Source organism: Mastigoproctus giganteus, chromosome 3 (assembly GCF_048544385.1).
Source record: "Mastigoproctus giganteus isolate SK-2022 chromosome 3, ASM4854438v1, whole genome shotgun sequence".
In the NCBI taxonomy this organism is placed as follows: Eukaryota; Metazoa; Arthropoda; class Arachnida; order Uropygi; family Thelyphonidae; genus Mastigoproctus; species Mastigoproctus giganteus.
In genome coordinates, this window is record NC_143577.1 from 53,489,754 (window position 1) to 53,517,482 (window position 27,729).

General features: G+C 38.8%; 1 protein-coding gene across 1 annotated transcript in view; it reads left to right on the forward strand.

The window, feature by feature from the left end:
• The first annotated feature begins 1,072 nt into the window (after nucleotides 1-1,072).
• The window catches only part of mRpL28 (mitochondrial ribosomal protein L28), a 75,656-nt gene continuing 48,999 nt past the window's right edge, over nucleotides 1,073-27,729 (forward strand). Inside the window, exons 1-2 of the mRNA XM_090370531.1 lie at nucleotides 1,073-1,239; nucleotides 12,147-12,354. Coding sequence (XP_090226657.1) covers nucleotides 1,182-1,239; nucleotides 12,147-12,354 — 266 coding nt within the window. The 5' untranslated portion in view covers nucleotides 1,073-1,181. The remainder of the gene's footprint in view (nucleotides 1,240-12,146; nucleotides 12,355-27,729) is intronic.

Genomic DNA, 27,729 nt, shown 5'->3' on the forward strand with positions numbered 1-27,729 from the left:
TTTAATTATTTATCATTTTCATGTAATCATTACTAAACCAATTTGTGCAATGTAATAAATATCAAAATTCAATAAATTATTTTGTTGTAAGAATTAATCATAACATTTGTATCAAGGCCCCGCAAGTCAACTTTGCACCGGGCCCCACTTTTGTTCGGGCCGGCCCTGAGTACCAACATGGGGAGGCGTTATCGTACACATCTCCAGATACTGGAAGGCGGTACTGTAACCGGTGCACGCTACTGTACTGAGGCAATCCTTACCCTTTTGCGTCTGTTCCGAGGTGCCATTGGCCTCAAGTTCGTGTTTATGGATGATAACGCACATCCCATTGCAGCTTTTGATATGCTTTTGGAAAGCGAGGACATTGCTCGTATGGATTGGCCTTCCCGTTCCATCGGTCTAAATCCCATCGAACACATATGGGACACTCTGGGGGAACGCCTAGCGGCACGTCCACACCCACCAGAAAATGTTCACCAGCTGAAGATGGCGCTGACAAAGGAATGGACGATGTTACCACAAGAACTTATCAACACCATTGTTATAAGTATGAACAGGCCGTGCAAAGCCGGCATGGACATTAGGGGTGGCCATATCATCTACTGAGGACCACTTTTTCTCTATCTTTGGCAGTGATGCATCTGTATCATGGCAGCCAGTGCTATGTTGCCTTTTTGAATAAAGTCCCTCTGTATCATTTTGTTTCCGTTGTTGTTTCCTTCATCATTTCTGTACCTCACAAGGTTACTTTGGTATGCTTTTCCAATATCCAGGCCACTCCTATGGGAAGCTACAGGTGAAAACCTGACTGGTTGCACACCAGTATATCTGACTGTACGATTATTCATATGTAAATTATAAAAGCCTTTCTGTTTTTATTAAAGTGCCATTTAATGGATAATAATTATTTTTTTTATAATTTAACTGATGTTATGATTAATTCAAAATATTATCGAAAGTCGATTAAATCCCTTCTTCCTTGATTGAATTACTGGATCATTGCAAAATTTCTACTTCTCTGAAATTTTACCGGCAGATGACACGTCAGTTCTGTTGAAAATAGGTGCCAGTAACTAATTTTGAAAAGTGGTAGTATTAATCGAGTAAAGCACGCGTATATTTTGTGATTTAAATGTCATCTCCTGGTAGTCATTATTTTTAATTGCTTACATGGTAATATGATCGGGTTGTTATTCCGTGCTCGAAATTCGTTTACAGTCTTTCAAGCTCGAAAAGGTAAGTTGCGAAGATGTTTATATTAATTTAGTAGTGAAAAATAAAAAAAACCTTCCCATAATTCCGTTCTTTCCTGTAACATTTATTATTATTAGCCATATGGTGCAAGGAAACCTGAGGCTTTTGCTGCACCAGCTAAAAACAAATTTCTGAGTTACCCTGTGTGTGTGTGAGTGAGAGAGAAAGAGAAACATGACGTAGAAGGGAATCACCAAGAAAGAGAAGAATGATGATATCCAGCTCAGGACCCTTGGTGTACCAAGCCCATACTCATCAGATGCGAGCCCCTGCAGTTTGTCTGGTTCTTGAATTTATTTAAACTATCTACTGTACTTCTACAACACTAGACGATGGATATTCCAACAATCAATGGCTGAACACAAATTTCCGCACATTTATCCTGCAACCATCCTTCTTCAATTTGAATTTATGCCCCTTCACCTGCAGTCTGAGTAAGAGGAAGGATGCCATCAGCACTTAGCTTACTCAACCCGTTCAAAGCCTTAAACGTCTCAGTCATATCTCCTCGCAGGTGCCTAGTCTCCAGACGCTGCAATTGCAGTAGTGAAGGCCTTTCTGTAAGAGCACCCTTTTGTTCCCCTTATTAATCACTGATCTTACTGATCAGTGATTAATAAGGGGAACCTTACTGATCCACACCCTTTTGTTCCTATTAATCACTGATACCTTACTGATCCACATTCTTGTTAAAATGAGGTTTCCAGACCTGTATGTAGTACTCAAGATGTAGCTTAATCATTTCCTTGTATAGTGGAATAATTATCTCCTTTTCCCTGCTGTCAGAATTCCTGTATATCATTCCAAAAATACTATGAGCTGCCAATCTGCACTGCTTAGAGAACTTCATATCTAACTGGGTGTGGTACCACACAGTTGGTATGTTATTTTGAGATTAATGCTACCCATATGCAGTATACCTTGCACATGGGTAGCAGCAGACCCGGACCAATTTTTATTTGAAATAAATAAATTTCCAAATAACCAAAAAAAAAAAAAAAAATTGCACTCAGGTAACAGAATTTTGCAAATAATATTATTTTAAATAAAATTAAAATAATTTTATTTGTATTCATGTTACAATAATTATTTGAAATAATGTAAAGTTCATTTTAAAAATAAATTATCCTGAAATAATGTGCCATTCAAATATTTTCTCTAATCATTAAAATCAAATTAAAAAAAAATTGGCTTTCAAACAATTTGAACCAAAATAATCTGCAACTAAAACATTTCTTCAATATTTACATGTACATATAGATACAGTTTTCTTGATATGTTATTGTTTCTTTCCTCATCTGTAGGGCTTGGAAATTTAATGCTAGTGCAGGAAAATGAAACCTTTCATAAAAGTTTTTTCTGAGCTTCATAAGAAAGGTGATGCAATGATATACAGCTAAATCAGGAGGTGATGAAATATGTATATTAAAAAAATTTATGCCAACTGGGTTGATGGGAATGCCTGTGAGGCTTAGAGGGTTGTTAAAGCATGTGATAGGAATCGGGGAAAGCAAATGTACATTAATTTTCAATCAAGAATAATTAATGAATTACTGCTCTACAGAAACAAATTCATTTAAACAGATCTTTTGTAAATTTAATAATAAGATTAGTGCATAGCACAAATGAGTATTGAATTGAGTTTTTAAGCTTATTTATATAGAATTATGCTTATTTTTGTTGAATAAATAAATGAATGTCAAACATGAATGTCTAAAAATATTAAATAAATATACAAAATATTAAGTTAGGAGTAAATAATGGCCAAGCAACTGCAATAGTTATTTATTTGCTTGGCATTTTATATATATGTGTATGATAATCTGTGTGTATATATATATGTATATATATATATTAGTCAATTTTATTTAATGGTATCTATCTATAGGGAATTAGGTGTATAAGGACCAAACTAACAAGTTAGTAAATGTAAACTAGCTTTAGCTTGGAAGGCCTATATAAAATTATATTAATTAAAATAAAAATAAAAATGATGATGGACAATGAAAATAACAATAAAAAATGATAATTAACAATGAAAATTGAATAACATTCTCTCACTTGGTCATCGGTCTGCTACTATTGCCAAGCCAAATAAATAACTATATAAAACTACATATAAAAAAGACAACCAATTCATGGTTGGTAATAATTAGTGTAATCTTATTATTATTCAGCTTCATTGACCTTAACATAATCCTCTTATAGAAAATATCACTTTACAATGAACTGTATCCAGATAAATCAGCCATTGTTGTGAATGAAAAAAGTTGTTCTACTGGAGTAGAAAAAGGCAGAGCAGTATTAAATTAAATAAACACCTTTCATACAGAGAAATTTTTCAATGTACTGATGTCTCTTCTTTCATTCAAAAGGAACTACAGAGGCTTAATTTCTGCATGTAATATATAGTGATTCCTCCTGCCTCTGAATCTGCATTCCCAATAATTTGGTTGTTCTAGTTCTCTCCAAAATCAGAATTGTTGCTTCCTTTCATTTCACACTTTGTGGTATTTCTCCACTTATTCTTCAATCCTGGTCTTCTCTTCTGTTATCTTTTTACACTTTCTTATTCTACTATAGTTTCCCCTTCTGCTTGAAAATTTGGTCATATCCAACCAGGTCTTAAAAAGGCTGACCAATTCTTCCTGTCCATTAAACACTCTATTACACTTACCTCTGCTCTCTTTCCAAAATAATGGAGAAATTTTCATTTTTTGTTCACACTAAAACCTAACACATTCTGTATATTTGTTTATTTGACTCCCCCACACTTTTGCTTTTCAAGCTGCTACATGTCCCAATAAGCAGCAAATGAATTCCCTCCCCCTCTACTTGCAGCTGCTGTTAACGTATTAGCTTGTGGATTATACCATTTTAAGCTCTACCAAACTGGAACTTGGTATAAGTTAAAAAAAAGAAGAAAAATTAAAATATTTAACATTGAAGGAAGCCTTGTTAGATAGTAGATTTTTTTTTTTAATATAATTACAAAATAATCAGAAGTAAATGGAACTGTCACAGCAGTTTCTAAAAAATTTAGAGCAGGGATTCCCAAAGTGGTTGGTAGCGATCCCCAGGGGTCTTTGGGCAAGTTTGAGGGGTCTTTAGTTCCTAATAAGGCCACTGGGGGTCGGTAAGATTATTTTAGGGGTCTTTAAAGAAACAATTTCCTCACAAAGATAATTCTAGACATCTAGTATACGAAACAAGTTGTTAACTCGGGCAGTCAGCAAAGTGGCTTAGAGCAGAATCACACTATTGTCACCTCGTGAGGTTACATGGAAACAAGTCAAGCGACAAATGTGAGAGAGAGAGTGCGAGCGAGCTAGCTAGCTATATTTCCCATTTTGTTTATTGGTTGGAGACAAACTGTTGTTAATGGCTGTAATCGCAAGATAACACGTTGGCCTTCAAGGCCAATCCACATCCTCATGAGTTCGCAGTTTTCTGTTCGAGCAGAAAATTTTGTACGCCCTGAGTTTTCTGTCACGCTGACAGAAGAAAATAGAGGAAATGATAATAGAAACATGTCCAGTCATATAGACGCTCAAAGATGGCCAAAGGACGAAAATAGACCAACAGTATTACAATTTACAAATTTAGAGGAGGAAAAAGTCGATCATTTCAGTTTGTACAGCTCATAACAATTTCTAACAAGTTAAATTTTTACCGTTCTGAAATTGTTTTTGTTATTAAATTTAATTTTTAAAAATTTTGTTTTGTATTGTAACTGAATGAATTCTTATTCCAAATTAAACTTACAGTATTTCAACTTTCTTTAAATATACAACTAATTTTTCCTTACTGCTGACTGAATTTCAAAATTATGTATTTTGCCCTTGTATGTCATCCTTAAATAGATTGGAAATTAAATTCTACTTTATTCATCTGTAAGTACATCTTAAAACGATTTTCATCTTCTAAGTCCTGCAGTAAATGATGGAATTCACCTTTTTCTGTTCTCTTCCAGTTTGTAGTAGTAGTAGTAGTGGCATGTGATGCAAGAAAGCAAATGTATGAGCTTATGCAGCATCAGCCAAAAAAAAAAAAAAAAATCACACCATTCCCTCCAATGCCTGTCCAGTTCCTCCTTAAATTTATTCAACTTATCAACTTCCACAACGAAGTTTGTTCCAGCAATTAACCACCCACTGGCTAAAGGCATAATGTATCTATTGCTTACTCCCTTTTGTTTTCTCAGCCAGAGCCCCAAAATTAAATATGGCCAGGCGCTTATTTCATCCTTAATCCACCTCTGTTCTTAGCTATAAGAAAATCTTTTCAAAATCTGAAGAAGAGGATGAAGTGTGGCAATTCATTTTGCTTCAGCTTTCTCCAAAGAGAACAACACATATACACTGAGTGATCACTGAATTATGACCACCTACCTAATACTTCGTAGGTCCTCCTTTTGCCCTTAGTACAGCAGCTATCCGATGTGGCATTGATTCAACAAGATGTCAAAAGCATTCGGGGAGGTATGGCCAACCAAGTTGTGTGTAATGCGGTCAGCAATGCAGGTATGGAGGTGATTGGTGTATCCAGATGCCTGATATGCCTTTCCATAGTGCACAAGTGCTCTGTGGGATTGATATCGGGGGAGTAATGTCCAATTTGCATGCTCTTTGCACCAGGCGAGTCTTTTACGCTGATGAACTTTGGTTAGGAGAGGATGCCATAGGGGTAGTCTGCTGGTATAGCCCATACATGCGAGCATGCAATGCATGGTCATGCCAGATATTGTTCCTGGTTGGCCCATGTTGCATTGGGTAGTCAACTCTTCAACAGTGCTGATCCTGTTCGCCTGTACGAGTTGTTGAATCCAGCACTCACCGTTAACATCAACCTTTCGCTGACCTTTTTGCAGTTTTGCCGTGGGTAATTGTTTGACCATTTTGATGCCAGTCCTGGTACACTTTAACTACAGCGGCTCTCGAACACCCCACCAGTTCAGCTGTTTGGGAAATCAAGGCACCAGCTCGTCAAGTACCCACAATCTGTCATTTATCAAAGTTCGATAAATCCTTCCTTTTACCCATCACGCTCAAAATTGTGCTACCTACTGAACAACTGACACTTTATCTATGCTATGTAGGTCGACTAACTCTGCACACTCACCCGCTCATGTGGTCAGCGGGTCGCATTCGGCTTTCATAGGGCTGGTCATGCCAGATATTGGGTAGTCAACTTATAATTCAGTGTATAACGTAGCTTGCAAGTAATGTCTCTCCTATGACTGACTTCGCAGTTTACACTGAATGGTGTGTTTACGGTCAAATGGCACCAAGAGGGAGGGGGTTTCTCCAAATGACATGATGTGAGGTGACAATCACTGTGTACTCTTGAAAACATAAATAAATTGTTTTAGTTAGTGTCCCAGCAGATTTTTGTTGTAGTGGTCGTGCTCAGTTTTCATTTTACCGCCATTGCTGTCGTCAAATTTCAGTGCTATTTTTAGTGTCAGTAGATATTTTTGTTCTGCAGTGTTTGGGAGTGAATTATTCATTTTGTTTTAATGGTTTCTTATTAAAATTATTTTAGTAAGAGTTCGAGTTGTATTGAAATAATTTCTTACAGAAAACTCCTAATGATCATGTCTGACGCAAAAAAGAAGTGTCGTCAATATTCGGTCGAATATTTAAATTTCAAGTTTGTGCCTTCTCCCAGTAATTTAAACAAAACCAATGTGTCTTTTATGTGAGAAAATGTTTAGTAATGATGCTATGAAACCTTCAAATATGAACGAACAATTAAAAACACAGCATAAAAGCGACAAAGACCTTGAATATTTCAAGACAATGAAGGAAATATTTTTAAATCGTACAATGCTTAAGCCCTTTATAAAATCATCTATGGTACTGGCAGCCAGTGGTGGACTACAAGCATCATATGATATTGCTCTCCTAATTGCAAAGAAAGGAAAGCCACATACTTTTGGTGAAGAAATAATTCAGTTATGAAAAAGGATGCTAATCCAGCTTTAAGGAGTATTCCACTTAGCAATAATAGAGTACAACAGAGGATGATATCCTCACAGTGATGTCCAAACAACAGTAAATTCAGAGCTGAAAGAGGTTATGTTTTCTGTGCAATTAGATGAGTCAACATTTGTAAGTATAAATATTTTAATGTCATTTGTACGGTATTACAGTATGAGTAAAAAAGCAGTAATTGATGAATTCCTTTTTGCCAAATCTTTAAAAACTGATTCAAAAGGTGAAACAATTTTTAGATGTGTGCAAGTGTATTTTGAAAAGTACGACCTTCCCTTTAGTAATATAACTGCAATTGCAACGGATGGGGTTCCACCTATGGTTGGTAAGTACAGAGGATTTTTAGCTTTAGCTAAAAAAGAAAATCCTAAAATATAAACAGTACATTGTGTTTTACACAGACAACACACTGTTGCAAAAAACATAAGTGAAATATTGCATGCTACTTTGCAAATTTGTATTAAGGTAATAAATAAAATAAAAGCAAATGCTCTTAACAGCTGACTGTTTCTATGATATGTGAAAAAAATGACGAAAATTTCAATCAATTGCTCCTTCATACAGAAATAAGATGGTTGTCAAAAGGTAACTGTTTGCAAAGGCTTGTAGAACTTTATAACTGAGTGGCGGAATTTCTGTCCGAGCATGATCAATCATTTGCTGATAAATTCAATCATTGTAAAAACCACCTTTTACCTTGCTGATATATTTTCAAAATTCAATGAAGCACAAAAAAAAAAACCGCAAGGCAAAGACATTACAATTATACAGAGTTGTACAATTATTTTGGGATTTCAAGAAAAGTTAATGCTCTTCAAAACTTCACTGGGTCATAGAAATTTTCACTTCTTTCCAAATATGTCATCTTTAGAACAAGAAGCCAAAGGAAATTTTTCAGATGCCGACATAATGTAGCTCACCTCGAACGCTTAAAAGAGGATTTTAAAAATATTTTCAATTTCATGCAGAGGGTGATAGTTTTGCAATTGGAAATTATTCAAATGAAGATGGACTTAGAAGCTAAATCACTGCACTTCAGGGGATTTTGGGCAAGTAAAAATATTATTGAAAACTATCCCAAACTGTATAAAGCTGTCGAGCCTTTATTATTGACCTTTCCAAGTTCATACCTGATAGAAGCCAGATTTCGCCACGTTAACAGTATTTTAACTAAGCAAAGAAATTGACTAGATAATGAAAATAATGGAGATCTGATATTAAAACTAACAAATCACGAACCCAATATTTCCTGTCTTCTAAAAGCACATCAACCACATCTTCCACATTACATGCAGTAAATGTTAGTGTTCGTTAAATTTTTTTAATATGTATTGCAAATCATAATTTGGATACATTTTCTAAAAAAAATTGCTTATAAAATATATTAACTTGAAGCTTATTGCTCTTGGGGTCTTTGTTATTACTGAATTTTTACTTAGGGGAGTATCTGACCAAAAAGTTTGGGAACCCCTTATTTAGAGGATAAATTAAAGACATTAAAGGAGCATTTGCATTAACATTTAACTTCAGGTCACGTGCAAAATATGTTTACAGAGATGATGAATTAATTCAAGTAGCACTCTACAAATAAAAAAAAGTTGGTGAAATTCAACCATCTTCCACGAATGATTTGTTTACTAGGAATAGTGTAAATAAATTAGATGTATTGGTTAAGTCATCAAATGTGGACATAATGTTACGTCAATTTGGTGGGACACAACTACTGTGGTGGGAAAGCAAAAATGAGAGTAGGAGTATGCTACAGGCCAAATGAGTGTGATGAGTATAATGAACAGTTATATAAGACAAATCAGAATGTCTTGATAAAGTGCTCCTATTCTGTGGTGCCACTAGTCTACCATGGCTGGCTCAAAGAACCTCAGCCAAATGTCACACGTGTGTGGTCAATGTCCATGGCGAGTCTTGTGCGTCTCATATCATAACACAGCAGCGATGGCACAGTGGCCCAGCTAACCACCCAGTATGACAATATCCACATTTACTGCATGTGGATATTGGTCATTTGGTCATATAGGCTGTGGCTGTTGATGGCCATCAAATGTATCCATGCTGACTGACACAAGAAATTGCTCCTTGCATGGGCACATTAGCACCAATGCTGGATTACCAACCAACATGCATAAATCTGTCACCTTGTCTGAATCCTATTTCCATCTCTCTCATACTAATGGAAGTAGCCGCATTTGGAGAAAGCATCTTGAGGTGATTATACCCAGATACACTGTTAGTGTTTGTTCAGAAGGATGGAATCAGTGGTGTTATGGTTTAGGGACTATTTTTATGGCGTGTCCTGGATTCTCTGTTCACCATTGACCAATAGGTTGATGGGAACGCCTACCATTCTGTTGTCGCTAATCAACTACAAGCCTTCATGTTGACAGGGCATGCAGACAATTCCAGAATCTATTAACAAAACAGTGCACCATGCCACAAGGTTGAGTAGGTTGCTAACATATTGGAAAGGAACATCCGATGCTACACCCATCCACCTAAAAATGTGTGGGCGTCACTGGACATGTCATGCAATATGTGGGTAGCACTACCACAGGATACCCTGAAACACCTTGTGGAGTTCATGCAAGAAGTGTACAGGGTGTATTATGGACAAAACTTGGCCCCCGCAAGGTATCAGGTAGGCGTTACTAATGCAAAGCCAACTCAATGTAGCTTAAAATATATGAAGCATGAACTTAGCATTAGTGAAGGCATATGATGCAAGAAAGCAAGCTTATATAGCATCAGCAAAAAAAAAAAAAAAAAAAAACCCTTCCCCGTTTCACACACCATTCACTCCAAAAGTTTGTCTAGTTCAGCCTTGAATTTATTTATGCTGTCAACTTCCACAACAACAACGGATGGAAGTTTGTTCCAGCAGTCAACCACCCGCTGGCTAAAGGCAAATTTATGCCCCCTCAGGCAAGTAATCAGGGCAAGAGGAAGAATCCCATCAGCATTGAGCTTGCTGAAACCATTCAAGGCCTTATACACCTCAACAAGATCAACTTGCAGGTGCCTATTTTCCAGACACTACAATTTGCAGAACTTTAGCCTTTCCTCGTAAGAGCAACCCTTTGTTCCATTCACCCATCTCATTGCCCTTCTCTATACTCATTCCAGGCTCTACATCTTTCCTAAAATGAGGCCTCCAGACCTGTATACAGTACTCAAGGTGTGGCCTAACCATTGCCTTATACAAGAGGATAATCACCTCCTTATCCCTACTAGCAAAATTCCTATATATCATTGACAAGACCCCACGAGCTACACTTGCAGCCTGTCTGCACTGCTCAGAAAACTTCATATCTGACTGCACAATTACCCCCAGATCTTTTTCATTCTTCACTACCTGAGTGTAGTAATGCACAGTTGATATGTTACTCTGGGTTACTGCTACCCATATGCAGCACTTTGCATTTGTCAATGTTAAACTTCAGTTGCCAGTTTTCAGCCCATCTGCTGAACTTTTCCAGATCCTGTTGCAGTAGCATACCATCTTTACTGGCATTAACAATCCTACCAACCTTCGTAAGGTCTGCAGACTTGGACATTAAGCCTGATATACCTTCATCAATATCATTGATAAATACAGAAAACAACAATGTGCCCAAAACTTGGCTCTACTGAGGAGGTTAGGTAAACTAAGGCAGATTGAGTAATATTAATGAATATTACATTTTTATTTATAATGAAAAGGAGGAACCCACTGGACAGAAGATAAAAAATAAAAAGTAGCTGTGGGGTAACATAATATTTTTGTTTGGAACAGTAAATTTCATTACAAACCCACTAAACATCAGTAATAGGAATGATTATCCCTAAACATCGACTGGTTGGGGACTGTCATGGTTTGAGAGTTATCTACTATTTCATATGTCAATGTGCTATTCTGTAACTAGTGTTCTCTGATATTTATTGATTTTTTTAAAATTTATTTATTTTTTTATTTCTAACTAATACTAAGACTGTTGACTTGTGAAATTAAAAAAAACAACAAAAATCTAAATTAATGCAGCAACTTTTATAGTTGATTCACCCTTCTGTTTTCTCATACTCCAACCCAAAAAATGTCCTCCTGTATCACTGTTACCCTCATTAGTTTTTCATTATTGACTTTTTCAGCAGGGCAGTGTTAATGCTATGGTCAAACTGGCCATGGCCAGGGACCTCACCTGAAGAGGGGCCTCATTTTCAATGTAAACATTTTCTGAAGTAGTGATAAAAATTTCTAATAATAATAGTTTTTACGGATGATGGAAAAATATATATAAATGGATGAATAAAACAATATAATGTTATATAATATAAATAAACAATATAAATATAAAAACCTATGTAGTATTTGTATTTATATGTATGTGTGTAATATATATATATATATATATATATATATATATATATATATATATATTAAAGGGACCTCAAATTTAAATATGGCCAGGGGCCTATTTCACCCTTAATCCGACCCTGTTTTTCAGTGAGTTAAATATTTTTTGCATTTTATTTTTTATCCATATAAAATTTATTAGCACTCTTTATTTTTTTGTTATATTACACATAGTATACTAATAACATGGTTATTACATATACTATACATTAATTCTTCTTGGTTGTGAATCATCACCTTGATTTCTTTAAGAAGGATCCACTCTCCTTTTTGCACTATAGTTTTGGTCTTAGTATTCATGGTTTTGATATTCAAAGCAATTTCCAGGACTATATCTCCCATAAATATCAGGACTTACTGTGTATTGTATATCAGTGATTGTTTGAACTTGTGGTAGATTAAAAATACTAAAGTTTTTTTTTAAGTATTTTTATATATTTTTTTAGTTATATTTTACATATATTGTTATTATTATTTTTCCATCATAGCGAGTACTAGTTTCTTTCATGAGCTAAATAAGTTATTGCCACTTCAAGTGAGAAAGGAGATATATATTACTCCATCAATTCAGCCTGTGATTTTAAGATTGCCAGAACATTATAAAGATTTTTTGAAAGAGTTGAGGAAAGAACCGTCTCCTGTGCATTATATACCAGAACCTGGTGTGTGGAAAAAAGACCCAGTAACAGGAGAAAGGTAGGTGACAATGTAATGCTCTTAATTGATTTAATGTACATTATTTTAACCAAAATTTCTTTAGAGCAAGTATATATAATTCCAGTTATATATAATTAATTACCAAATTTTATGAACTGTTAGATGCATTGGACTATAAAATTCGCTCAAGTTTTAGAAGGTGAATTTTGGAAAAGATATTTTATTCTTTATATCATAAATACAAAATCGCAAGTTCTTATTAAACAAAATGTCAGTGTAGATTGAATTTTACCAGATAGAACCCTCAAAACCTGATACTGTTACTCTCGTCATTTCTGCAGAGAATACATCATCTCCAGTGTCATCAAGTGGCATTGCTGATTTGAAAGACCAGGTTTTTAGAAGAAAGTAGGATTTATTAATCTTTTTATTGAGAATAAATTAGTCTTCCTTTTCTTAAGAAAAAGGAATAAATTTATCTTTTTCTAAAGTGAACAGTATACTAAAATTGCCTTCTGATCACCCATTACATGGAAAAGTGCCCCCTTCCATCATGTGGTGAGCATGAAAATACCATTCTGGACAAAACTTCCAAGAAAAAGGTGCTTGATGAGGACCTCACTGTTCGAAATAGTGTGGCTGAAGACAAGATCATTTTGTATTTTGTATTTTTGTATTTATTTGTTTTGGGTGGCACCTGGAACGTTAGTTCATCTCCGCCTCGTTAACTTATACAACTATACAAGGATTAAATACTGTACAAAAGAAAAACCTCAACAGATTGAGGTAAACACAGACAATTTCAAAGTAAACAATGAAAGTAATCTTATGCATATTAACATAAAGAAAAAAAAAAAAAAAAAGTTCAAAGAAAATAATTAGGGATAACAGTACCATTCAACTGACAAAACTTTGCACAAGCCCAGAAGCAGGCACAAACCTTAAAAACAGTTGAGGTTAAATCCAGTAAGTCCTGCAGTCATTGGTAGCAAAGTCACAGTCAATCACCAATAACAAAGTCACAGTCAGTTAACAGCCATCCGAGCAAAGGAATTTTCATCATCAAACTGAGTTGAAGTTGTAGGACACTTGTAGAGTTTCAAAAAAAAAAAAAAAAAAAAAAAACACAACACACACACACACAGAGCACAAGTCCAGAGTTGTAGATCTTGTTGAGAAAATGGACGTCATTGCAGTGAAAGTGAAGAGTCTTGAGCTAAATTTGAAACATTTGCATGTGTAGTCATTGCAGAAAGGATTGCGAGCCTTTTATTGAAGGTTGCCTTAGCAAAATCCTGAAGAGCGCGGTAACTCGTGGCATTTGATACAAAATTAGGTTCCAATCCTGATGAAAAGTTGGAAAATTGCATTCTGCAGAATTACTCGAAATTCATTGTATGAGGGACAAGAGTACAACACGTGCTGCCAATCTTCCACACCGCCACAATGGCAGAGTTCCGTAGGAGACAAGCAAAATTTAAACAATTTCTTATTTAATGATCCGTGTCCTGATATCAAATAGGAGGTAAACAAGTCAAGGCTAAACCAGACTGTAGATTTTTTATCCGTAAGAGAGTCAACTTCAGGAAAAAACTTACGCGTTACACTGCCCAGTGTTGTGTCATCCCACCTACCCTGCCACAAGTTGATCAACTCTTGCCAAATTCTTTGTCGCTCGGCTTTAACATCGACTTGAGTGTTAATAGAAATACCAAGGATCTGAGTGGGAATTTGACGTTTCAGGCGATAACATAAGCCTCTGAAAATTACGTAGAGATCGAGTGGTAACGTCCCGGCTAAAACCTGTAAAGCAGGTGTTGAAACTGTTCGACAAATCTTCAAAATACAAAGTAACATTGTACGCTGGATTGACATCAATTTTGATTGAAATTGTACAGTCCGCACCCTATGGAACCAAGCGCCAGCAGCATAGGTAACCATAGGGAGAAACACAGAGTTATAGTAGATTCTTAAACATCTTCTAGAAAGACTCCACTCAGTTCTAGAAACTCTGACAAGAGCGCCGGTAAAATTTCTGATCTTAATTCGCAGATTGGATAAATGAGGGAGAAAGTTTAACTTGCTGTCAATAGTTATTCCCAAAAGTTTAATTTCCGTTATTAGAGGTATTTGTCTGTTGTTTATTTTAACTCTTGGTGGTCGACGAACATCCAATTTAGAGCCAAGAATCATAATTTTTGTCTTGGTAGAACTAATTTTTAACTTATTTTCAACTGTCCATTGTTGAAGATCAGATAGAACTTTCTCAGCGGATATTTCAATAGAAGATCTTGAATTTCCACCAACAAGGACTGTCAAATCATCCGCATATACCATGATCGTCACGTCAAAAGTTCGGGTAATCCAACCTTGCAGGACAAAGTTCCAGAAAAGTGGTCCCAAAATGGAGCCTTGAGGACACCCTCGAAAGACCTGACACAAAATTTGTCTGTACTTAGATCTGGTGGTGATAAATCTGTTAGAGAAATAGCTCTTAATTAGAAGATAAAGTTGCTGGGAACATTGGGCATGACGTAAACGTTCGAGGGCACTTTCCCACCAAAGGGAATCAAAAGCACCCTCGAAGTCAATAAAGATAGCAAGAGTATACTTGAAACTGGAGTCTACAAGGGCGTCCTCACAGGACCTTCCAGGAGTGAATCCGTATTGATTAGGCGCAATTAATCCCCGTTCCAATAACAAGTTGTTTAATCGCAGGGCAATTAAACGTTCTAATAGCTTACCAAGGTTGGCCAATAAAGCTATAGGCCGATAAGACCTCGGTTCCTGCGGGGGCTTGTCAGGTTTCCTAATCAGCTTGATAAGGGCCGTCTTCCACAGATCTGGGAAAGTCCCAGCATCTAAACATTTATTGAAAAGTTGTAGAAGTGTACTGGGCTTAATCTTGGCGAGCCATACTATAAAGGTATTCTCCAGCATGTCCATCCCCGGGCATTTCTTAACTTTCACTTGTTTGACCGCTGTGTCCAGCTCAATGGCACTAAAAGGCTCAGTCTTAATTGAAGAAACATACAGAGAATTGGCAGAACGAATATTAGTGTGAAAATCAGAGTCGGAGCTCACATTGTCCTGTAGAAAAAGATTATCTAGAATAATGTTTACAGAATCCGTCCAGTTAGTGGTCTCCAGACCATTGTATATGATCGATCCATACACTTCTCGTGTAAATAATTTATTTCTTACAATTTTATAAAGTAGCCCCCACGGGTCTGCATTACCAGAGTTGTGCACAAATTCTGTCCAAGTTTCCTTCTTCCTGGTAGCAGTTGCCTTCACATAACGTTTCTTGAGATCAACGTAATTATTATAAAAGATGCGAACATCAGCCTGAGACAAATGACGATTGCGCTGATAGGTGCGTCGAGCGTGGTGGACCTGTTTCTGAAGCAAAGATAATTCTGACGACCACCAGGAACAAGTTCTGGAATTGACACGTTTTTTCCTTGATGATTTATATGATGCATTAATCAAAATTTTTTGACAAGATCATGGCATTATTTGACATTGTCTCTTTATTTACTTCCATACTTGCGCAGCAAGCCATCGTATATACCAAGCACCTTTTGAATAGAGACACCAACTTACTGGAGAGAACACCTCTATCCACGAAGGATATTTGTAGTGCCCTCAATTTGTGCTTATCTGGCAGCGTGGTCACATTTGGTGACTCTCTCTTCAGACAAATACATGGCACAGCTGTGAGCATCCCTGTCAGTTCTGTCATTGCGAACTTTGTGACAGAAGAGTTGAAGGAACACATATTCCTGAACCTGCTGGTCCCTGTCACCCTCTGGTGTCAATACATTGACAACGTCTTCACTTTACCCCTGAGGTTCAGAGACACAACTACTACAACATCTCAACTCCCTATCTCCCTTCACCGCCAGGCACAATGAAGTTTCTAATATAAGAGCTCACTTCACCATCTGTGGCTATCCAACCTATGTTTTTGACAAGCCCGTGCGACCTACAAGCCCGTGAGCTTGCTGCACATCCAATCCTCCTCCACCCCCCACAGCGACGAGACAACATCTAACGCAGCGCTTCTCAAAGTGGGCGATATCACCCCCTGGGGGCATTAGGCATGAAAGGGCCGACGGGGGGGATGGATAGAGCACCATCAATGATTGGCCATTACAAGGGTTTTACGGCTTATTTCCCCTCGACGTGGGCACCTGTACGTGGTGAGGGGACTCCCAGTGATGCTGCTGCTGATTTTCCAGATTAGCATCACTGGGATCCAATGCCTTGGTTCCAGGGTTACATCTTTGGAATCTGGCATGTGCAGCTGTGCACCGCAACCTGTGGATTTCGGAAAGGGGGATCCTGGTGGTTGAGGGGCCCAGCCTTAATACACCACCTTGGCCCCTGCTTCGACAAGACGGGAGGTCCTGGACCGGCCCAACTGGGATCAATCGGCAGGTGGTTTTTTACTGCTAGGGCCAACTGTGTTCCAATAAGTCTCCTTCCCTTTGGTCTTGGGACGGGATAAAGACTTATTGGTAATGTGGGTATGGTGCTCCTAAACGAACTCGGCGTCCGATTCGTGTACGCAGTACCTGCTAGTTCACGAGTGGGCGTCCCCTCGTAAGGCTCCGTGGTGGGTGAGGTACTTAAACATCAGACACTTTCTCTTTACTCTTATGAGTAATTTAAATTCTATTTCTTCTGGGGCCCCCAACAAGGCCCCTACCTCACCGATCAGATGAGAATGACACCAATTCTGCCAAAAGAGCCAGAACTGAGGATAAACCACCATCTATAACACCGCTTTTCCTCATTCTCCATTCCACCGGAGAGCAGTCACTTGGGAAGATGTCACCCTTCTTCATCCAGAAAGGATTAGAAGGCTTGGCAGGATCACCAAAATCGTAAAACGGCTGCGTTCTGGCAATCTTTTACTCGAAGCTTTAAATACAAAGCAAGCAGAAAGAATGTTAAACGCGCCATCCATAGGGGGAATACCAATCAATGTAACACCACACAAAAACTTTGAACTCTTCACGCAATGTCATTTCAGAGTGAGATCTTCATGTCTCTGAAGAAGAGATCTGCTCTGAACTAAAAGACCAAGGAGTGACAGCTGTCAAGAGAATATCAATGCAGAAGGAAGGGAATCTCGTTCCTACCTGAGTTCTCATCCTAACATTTAACACCCCATGGCCTCCTAGTTCCATCAAGGCAGGGTATTTAAACTGCCCAGTGAGGATCTATATTCCAAACCCACTGAGGTGTTTTAAATGCCAAAAATACGGCCACTCACAAATGGCTTGTCATGGTAACTCTGCCTGTGCTCGATGTGGTGCGAAAGACCACAAGAGCAAGGAATGTTCAGCTTCTAAACCGATCTGTGTAAATTGCCAACAAGATCATCCTGCCTACTCCAGAGCATGCCAGGGGGTGGAAGGATGAAAAAGAGATCCAAAAATTGAAAACGGAGCTGAATATCTCCCCTACCCAGAGGCTAGAAAACGCATTCAACCGATAAATAGCGGGAAGCCTTCATATGCCCAGAAGATTTCTGCAAAGTGCACTATCGGTACACAAACTGAGATGACTGTACCACCAAGAGAGTCCACTTCGCACCAAAAGCCCGCCAAAAAAAATGCAGTCAGCTGCCACTCCTATATCCGTACCTCCTAATGCTCCACCACTACCAAAACCAAGTGGTAAAGAGCCAACAGTAATAACAGAAACAATGGATGTCGAGGACAAGGAGGTACCGGATGAATCAATCTTGGAACTCTTTGCAGAGGAAGAAATGGACACGGGACAGCGTCCATTCTTCTCCAAAAAGGATAAATCCAAGATTGACAAAAGTAAGCCCTCAGCACCTAGGAAGCCGCCTGATGGACCCACCAAGCCAAGATAATGGCTAAATTCCTACAATGCAGTTGTCGTGGATTCCGGCGAAATATTGATGACATCAAGGCAAAAGCACGAGCCAGTTTGCTTTTGCTTGCAGGAGACTTATCTAAAGGTAAACGATGATCCCACCATGCATAACATCACAATTTTTCGTAAGGATAGAATTGCAGATGGTCCTGCTCATGGAGGAGTGGCTATCCTTGTGGGCAACCAGACCCCAGTTCAGTTCAGCCCTTGCTAATTACAACTAGCATAGAAGCTGTTGCAATTCGCCTTACAGTGGGATTTTTATTAACAGTCTGCTCTATTTATATGCCACCTGGGACTGACATCTCCCAGGAAGACCTTGATGATCTTGTAACGCAGTTGCCTCCCCCTTTCTTACTTCTTGGGGATTTTAATGGATATAATACCCTGTGGGGTAGTGCTAATATCAATGGAAGGGGGACGAGTCATAGAGCGTATGCTAAATGACAATGACCTTTCCCTTTGAAATACTGGAACAAACACCTTCTTCCACATGTCTACCCGTACTTTTTCTGCCATTGATCTCTCTATCTGCTCCCCCTCTCTACTCCCGTCACTCACTTGGGAAGTGGAGGAGAACCCATACGGAAGTGATCACTTCCCTCTTTACATAATGGGAGACCGTGTCTTCCTTTCAGGTTACCACAGTGGAAGATGGATCAGGCTGACTGGACTGCCTTCCAACATCAGCCAAATTTTGACCTCAGTCCCGTCAGTCAGGAGCCTATCAATGATGCAGTAACATACATCACAGAAATTATCGTCCAAGCAGCTGCGAATGCTGTTCCAAAAACGTCTGCCCGGTTTCCACCATTTCCCAAACCTTGGTGGAATTCACAATGCACAACAGCAAAAAAGGCTCAAAACAAAGCATGGGGGATATTTTGCCGATATCCTACCACGACCAACTTTATGGCCTTTAAACGCGCACGAGCCAAAGCACGCTACATCCGCCATCAGAGTCAAAAGGAATCGTGGATCTGTTTTACTTCATCAGTTACTCAATCCACTAGTATTAAGTTGGTCTGGGAGAAAATCCGGAAAATGAAGGGAAAATATACATCCCACCCTTCTTCAATCCTAGATTATAATGGATGCACTATTGCAGATCCAACTGCAATAGCCAATTCTCTTGGGGAAACATTCTCTAACATTTCTGCAACATCTTCGTATTCCCCAGAGTTCCTGGTCCTGAAACATAAAATCGAAAGACAGGCACTTAGTTTTAAGTCTAAGAGCGTCTATCCATACAACAGGCCATTCACTATACAGGAACTGAAAAGAGCTCTTATTCTTTCCAAAGCAAGTGCTGTTGGACCAGATGGCATCCATTATGAAATGATTAAGCATCTTTCACCAAAATCTATGGATTATCTGTTCATTCTGTATAACAGAATCTTTATTGAAGGGCAGTTTCCGGATTCCTGGCGCAAGGCAATCGTTCTTGCCTTTGCTAAGCCAGGAAAGGATCCAAAAGTTGCTACTAATTATTGTCCTATTGCTCTGACTAGCTGTCTGTGCAAAATCCTGGAGAGAATGGTTAATTTTCGTTTAATCTGGTATTTAGAATCAAATGACCTTCTCTCCAACATCCAGTGCGGCTTCCGAAGGAACCGGTCCACTTTGGACCATCTTATTAGACTGGAAACATCCATCCGGGATGCTTTCCTAAAATGCGAACACTTGGTGTTGGTGTTCTTTGACATGGAGAAAGTGTATGACACAACTTGGAGATTTGGCATCTTAAAAGATCTGCATAGCCTTGGTCTTAGAGGGCAACTCCCCATTTTTATTAAAAACTTTCTAGCCAATCGATCTTTCCAAGTTCATGTGGGATCCTCATTCTCTCGTTCCTTTAGCCAAGAGGAGGGAGTACCACAAGGAACAGTTTTAAGTGTCACGCTTTTCGCCATCAAAGTAAATTCCATCATAGAACAACTTCCTCCAACCGTAAACAGTGCCCTCTATTTTGATGACTTTAGCATATTTTGTCAGTCATGCAACATGAGGGTTATTGAAAGACAACTGCAAAAATCCATTGATCGTCTTAATTCCTGGGCACTTGCTAATGGCTTCAGGTCTCGCCGGAGAAGACCGTTTGCGTACATTTTTGTCATAAGCGTAATCTTCATCCTGAACCTGAATTAAGGCTCGGACAAAATGCTATTCCAGTAGCGGCGGACACAAAATTCTTGGAACTCGTATTTGATAAAAAGCTGACCTTTCTGGATCACATCCGTCAACTCCGCACGAAGTGCACAAGTGGGCTGAATATTCTGCACTGTCTTTCCTCTACATCTTGGGGTGCGGATCGATGCCCCCTACTATGCATCTACTGTGCACTTGTATGGTCCAGATTACGGGTCCCTGGTATACAATTCGGCCAGAGACAGTGTACTTCATTGGCTGGATCCTGTCCATCATCTGGCTCTCCGTACCGCTATTGGAGCATATCGAACATCTCCTGTCCAGAGCTTATATGTCGAAGCAAATGAACCGCTGTTATCGCTTCGACGTAAGCAGTTGTCTCTGAAGTATGCTTTAAAACTGAAATCCCTGACAGACCATCCTATGTGGCCATTAGTTTTTGAGCCACGATGGGAAAATTTGTACAACACCTGTAAGACTGCCAATCATCCTTTTGGTATTCGTCTCCAAGAGCTACTCAAAGAACTTAATATCAAGGTAGATAAGGTTGCCCAAACACCAAAGCAACCCCTTCCACCCTGGCATGCTCATGTTCCAACATGTGATTTGTCCCTTAGAAATTTGGGAAAGTCGGACACTCCATCATCTGTCTACCTGCAGCTTCATTCAGCACACCGAGCTGAACATTCTGACTTCGCGCCAGTTTACACTGACGGTTCGAAGTCGGAATCATATGTGGGATCTGCTGCTGTCTTTACAGACAGCACTACATCGGAGCAGATTTCCTCTGAATGCAGCATATTTACTGCAGAGCTGCATGCTATAGAGTTAGTCTTGGATCACATTAGTGAATGCCAATACCAACGGTTCATTTTATATTCCGACTCTCTCAGCGTGTTACAGGCTTTAATAACTGTGAGATATAATTCTCATCCAGTTCTGTCTAGCATTCAGCAGAAGATTCACTTCCTCTGTGAACGTGAATATGATATCCGCTTCTGCTGGATTCCTAGCCACGTTGGGATTAGGAGAAATGATTTGGCTGACACCGCAGCCAAATCAGCAATTCCCAATAATAACCGCTGCCTGTCAGTCTCCTATACAGACTACAGGCAAATAATACACGAGAAGATACACTCCCAATGGCAAGATTTGTGGAATAGACAGACTATGAATAAATTATATCGTATAAAGCCTGTAATTGAACCGTGGCAGTCTAGTCTGCTCAGGAATCGTATGGAGGAAGTTGTTCTTGCCCGGATCCGCATAGGACATAGTCATTTGACTCATTCGTTTTTGCTGAGGGCTGATGACCCTCCTATGTGTGAGTCCTGTGGCACAATTTTATCAATTAGGCACATTTTAGTTGACTGTCCAGATTTTAGCAATATCTGTTTTACCGCTTTTAACCATCTGACTGAACCGTATACACTCAGTCAGGTTTTATCCAACAATGACCATGTGTCTGCTATTTTTAGCTTTTTGAAATCAGTAAACCATTTTACTCATATTTAAAAAAATCTACTTCGTTAATGTTACTTGTTTACTGATATTTGTCTTTTACCGTTTATACTTGTTTTTATACTTTGACTTGTTGACCTAATTCGTTAGGCCACTGAAAATTTTACTTTTTATGACCAGGTTTTGGGGCATTATAGCCTTAGTCGCTAATGCGGCAATAAAACCCAAGCATCAACAACAACAACAACAACAACGGCTTATTTAAAAAATGCTGTGCCAAATATTATTACTGTTCATTGTGTCATTCACCGTCAGCATTTAGTTGCGAAAAAACTTGGTAATCAACTGCACAATTTTCTACAAACTGTTATTACTGCTATAAACAAAATTAAAGCATTCTTTGAATGATCGTATATTTCGAAAGCTTTGTGATCAAAACAGTGAAGATTTTGAACAATTGCTACTTCACTCCGAGGTTCGGTGGCTGTCAAAAGGTAACTGTCTCAACAGATTTTATGAACTCTTTGATACTGTTGTCGAGTTTTTTGAAGATAGGAACGACCTTAGTAATGACCTCAAGAAAATGAAAACTGATATTGCTTATCTTGCAGGTTTATTTACTAGATTCAACTCAATGAACTTACATTTACAAGTACAAGATGTAACTCTTATTAAGGCAAAAACTCAAATTTCAGCATTTATTTCAAAATTAAAGCTTTTTATGCACAATGTAGGACGAAGCGAATTGTATCAATTTCTAAATCTGTTGGAAATAGAGAAAAAAGAAAAAAATAGCTGATGAAACTCTAACTTTTTGTAATCATCTAGAAATGTTACAGAGAGATATGCAGGAAAGGTTCAAAGATCTCCTTAATTTGAAAATTCCAGATTGGGTTATAAATCCTTTTTTAAATAATGACGATGGTGAACGTTTTGTAGAAGAAGAATTGTTCGAGTTACAAAATGAAGTTGAACTGAAGCCAAAATTTCAAAATTCATATCAGGAATTTGGTTACAAAAGAAAATCCCTGACCATTATCCTGCATTGTGGGGAATTGTAAAAAAATGACTTATTTCTTTTCCAACATCATATCTAGTCAAAACCGGTTTCAGTGCTGTATCTCAGTTGCTGACAAAACAAAGGAATTGTCTGGATGTTGTTAAATGTGGCGATTTACGACTTCTACTTACAGATATTAAACCTAATATTGATAAGCTAATAAATCTCCACCAAGCTCATCCATCATAGCTGATGCTATCGAGGCAGTGTTAGGTGGGTCGGAAAACTGCTAGATTGGGGGGATACAAGGACTAATAGATTAACAGTAGCCACTGGCAGAGGTGAAAGTGATTCTTGCACTGCTTCTATTGGAATGAGCCGCAGCCTGGAAAATAAGATGCAGGATATTTCAGAGACTGCTGGGAATCATTGGGGTACAAGTAAACACATGGGTTGTGTTAGGGTAGCTAAGAAAAAGAACAGGTGCATGTATACTTGTGTGTACACCAATGCTAGGAGTTTAGTAAATAAATTTGATGAATTTGAGGTATTGCTCAAAACATCAAAGGCAGATATTGTGGGGATTTCAAAGACGTGGTGTCACACAGATATAAGGAATGCAGAACTGGAATTTGGGGAGTACAATGTCTACAGAAAGGATAGACAGGATAGGAAGGGAGGAGGGGTTATGCTATTAGTTAAAAAACACATAAAATCCAAGGAAGTGAAGCCAGTCGAAATCGCTGGACAGTGCAGTGTCGAGTCAGTTTGGTGTGACATAAGCATTGGGAGATCAAAATTGAGAGTAGGAGTGTGCTATAGGCCTAATGACTCTGATGAGTATAATAAGAAACTGTTCGGAGAAATAGAGTGGGGCAGTAAATCAGAGAGTCTTATAATGGGGGATTTTAATTTCCTAGATATTGACTGGAATTTGGGGGCTGGTCACTCACACAGTAGCAAGGCTTTTGTGGATTTATTGGATGATTGTTTTCTACATCAGCATGTTCGGGAGGCAACTAGAGGGAGTAATACTCTTGATTTGATTATCAGTAGTGATTCTTCATGCATTAAGAATCTGCAGATAAATGAACCACTTGGTGGCAGTGACCACAGTGTGCTGAAGTGGGAGTAACTCAAAGAGGTAACTACCATTGGGGTAAAGGGAAGGGGTATTGCTTTCGTAAAGGCGACTACAATGGACTGAGACAGGATTTAAATTCTATACAGTGGGATCAACTGATGATATTGCCAACAGCAAATTCAAAATGGGAAGCAGTCAAAGAACTTATCTTGGAAGCTACTAGGCTTTACATACCAACTAAGAAATATTGTTCAAGGTTTCGGCTTAAATGGATGTCAGATGAACTGATGAGGCATATGGCAGAAAAGAAAAATGCATGGGATACATACAAATTAACACGTGACACAGAAGCCTATGATAGATACAAGTTGATCTGTAACCAAGTTACAAAGGAGGTTAGGCAGGCGAAGGCAGATTACGAGAGATCCTTGGCAAGGGATGCGAAGAAAAACAGCAAAGAGTTCTTTACTTATGTAAACTCTAGAAGGAAGGGGATGAATCAGATTGGTCCACTTGAGATCGATGGGTCAACTGTTGATGACCCTGCTCAGGTAGCTAACAAACTAAATGAATATTTTGCATCAACATTCACACATGAGGAGTTATTCAGCGAGGGGAATGCCAGAGGTGTATTCAACTCTAGCAGTAAGCTAGAGAATCTTGTAATAACTGAGAGCAAAGTGGAGGAGAAATTGTTGAAGATAAACCCAAGAAAGGCACCTGGGGTGGATGGGATCTATCCTGTTATATTAAAGGAGGCAGCAAAGGAAGTAAGCAAACCCTTAGCCATAATTATGAGAGCTTCCTTGGACTCAGGGGAGGTACCCATGGACTGGAGATGTGCAAATGTGACCCCAATTCACAAAGGGGGATCAAAGGCTGACACAAGTAATTATAGACCTGTGAGTTTAACTTCTGTTCCTGAAAAATTAATGGAGGCACTGGTTAAAGAAGCACTGCAGGATCATCTAGACAAGACTTCAGTTATAGCTAGGACACAGCATGGTTTTGTTAAGGGGAAGTCTTGCCTGACCAATTTGATTGGATACTATGATGCAGTCACAAAAGAACTGGATGCAGGGAATAACTTTGATATTATATACTTGGATCTTAGAAAGGCTTTTGATACTGTTGCACATGGAAGACTGCTGCACAAATTGGAGCAGTGTGGCATTGGAGGCAAATTGCTGCTATGGATAAAGGGGTGGTTGAGGGGGAGAAGACAGAGAGTGGTAATCAATGGACACTGCTCATCGTGGACTAATGTTATTAGTGGAGTCCCTCAGGGTTCAGTATTGGGTCCTTTATTGTTTTCTGTATTTATAAATGATATTGATGATGGTATATCAGGCTTAATGTCCAAGTTTGCAGACGATACGAAGGTTGGCAGGGTTGTCAAGGACACTACTGACACTATGCTGCTGCAACAGGATTTGGAAAGGTTGAGCAGATGGGCTTCGAGGTGGCAAATGAAGTTTAACATTGACAAATGTAAAGTACTACATATGGGAAACAGCAACCCCAGAGCAACGTATCAACTCTGTGGTACTACACTGACAGTGGTAGAGAATGAAAGGGACCTGGGGGTGGTTGTGCAGGCAGATATGAAGTTCTCTGAGCAGTGCAGACAGGCTGCAAGAGTAGCTCATGGTGTATTGTCAATGATATATAGGAATTTTTCTAGCAGGGATAAGGAGGTGATTATTCCCTTGTATAAGGCAATGGTCAGGCCACACCTAGAGTACTGTATACAGGCCTGGAGGCCTCATTTCAAGAAGGATGTAGGGCTGCTGGAACGAGTACAGAGAAGGGCAACTAGATTGGTGAATGGGACAAAGGGGTGCTCTTACGAAGAAAGGCTTAAGTTTTGCGAATTACAGTGTCTGGAAACTAGGCACCAGCGAGGTGATCTGATAGAGGTGTACAAAGCCTTGAATGGTTTGAGCATGCTCAATGCTGATGGGATTCTTCCTCTTGCTCAGAATAATCACCTGAGAGGGCATAAATTCAAATTGAGGAAAGACAGATGTAGGATAGATGTGCGGAAATTTGCCTTTAGCCAGCGGGTGGTTGGTAGGTGGAACAGACTTCCATCCCTTGTCGTGGAAGTTGATAGCCTAAATAAGTTTAAGGCTCAGCTGGACAGGTATTTCGAACGAACAGAGGGGTGAAGTGGAAGTGGTTATTTTTATTTATTTATGTTACTTTTTTTTTTGGCTGATGCTGCATAAGCTTGCTTTCTTGCATCAAATGCCTATGCTAATGCTAATCACATTAAATATTAAAATGTAAACTATTTCCATTAATATCATGACTTTATTTATGTAATTAACTTTAATTTTATGACTTAATTTAAGTGACTATAACTGACTTTATTTATGTAGTTGTAATTTTTTACAAAGAAGGAATAAAGTGCAGTAAATAGTTTTCTTTATAATTCACACACATACATGCAGGGTTGCATTTACGTTTTTGGAGGCAAACAGACGAATATTCATTTCAGTTATTTAGCTTCACTTTATATTGGTGGGCTAAAAAAAGCCCTGGAGAGGGCTTTTTTTAGGGGGGGGGCAGTGATCCAAAAAAGTTTGAGAAGCACTGATTTAACACATACATCCCATATTATCTGGGCACTTCAGATCGCATTTTTAAGATCTTATGCGGATAAAGTGGCCTGCAACTTCCCGGTGGAGGATTGTGATGTCTTGTCTTGATAGTCAAGACACCTGCCCCCCTCCCACACAGTGGTACGATATACTGCAGGTGCCTCCGTAGCCCTGTGGGCAGAAACAGCAGTGTGTAGCACATGCTTCTTGATTAGACCGGGGTTCGACCCCGTGACCACCAAATACAGACTGTGGAACGGTCAGGGAATGACCACCGCATATCCCAGAGCAATATGGCCTCAGTTGCTAATGCTCCTAAAAACCAAATAACAACAACGATATATTGCATCACATGCCGTGATTGTGGCAGCTGCTATGTTATCTGGGGGAAACTTGCAGAAGGCTCCAGAACTGACTCTCTGAACATGAAAGTGCCATTCGATTAGCTGACTTTGCACGCCTATGCAGTTGCAGAGCATTATTGGTCGATGCAACACAACCTCAATCCCAGATGTGATATCGAGGTGGTTGACCAATTCCGCCACTACTGGCACCTCCGTAGCCAGGTGGGAAGGAGCAGCAGTGCGTAGCACATGCTTCTTGATTAGACCAGTGTTCAAGCCTGTCACCACCAAATACGGAGGATGCGGAAAGGTCAGGGAATGACCACCGCATATCCTCGGAGCAATATGGCCTTAGTTGCTAATGCTCCTAAAAACCAAATAACAACAACAACAACCACCACTGCAAGCAACTAGGGCTAGACCTGCTATTAGGATTGAAATGGAGAGACTTTAACTAATTTTATTGAAGATAATATCTAATCCAGAATTCAGTTAAGTTCAATATTATTAAAAAAAAAAAAAAGAAAAAAAAAAGTGGAACCATTTAAAACTAGTAAGGGCTGGTTGAATAGATCCAGGGAGAAGCCACAAGTGCAGATCAAGGAGCTGAAACTTTCAAAAAAGAACTTGTTAAAATTATTGAAAAATGTTATTATGTACTATACTTCTCAGCTTTTTAACATAGACGAAGCAGGACTTTTTTGGAAACGAATGCCTAAAAGAATTTCCATATTGAAAGAAGAAAAAAAACATGACACGTTTAAAAGCGGCGAAGGATCAGTTGACTTTATTGTTGGTTTTGTTACGCTGTGGGGTATTTGAAAGTTTACCAGGAAGAGGACCAAAGTACAGCCC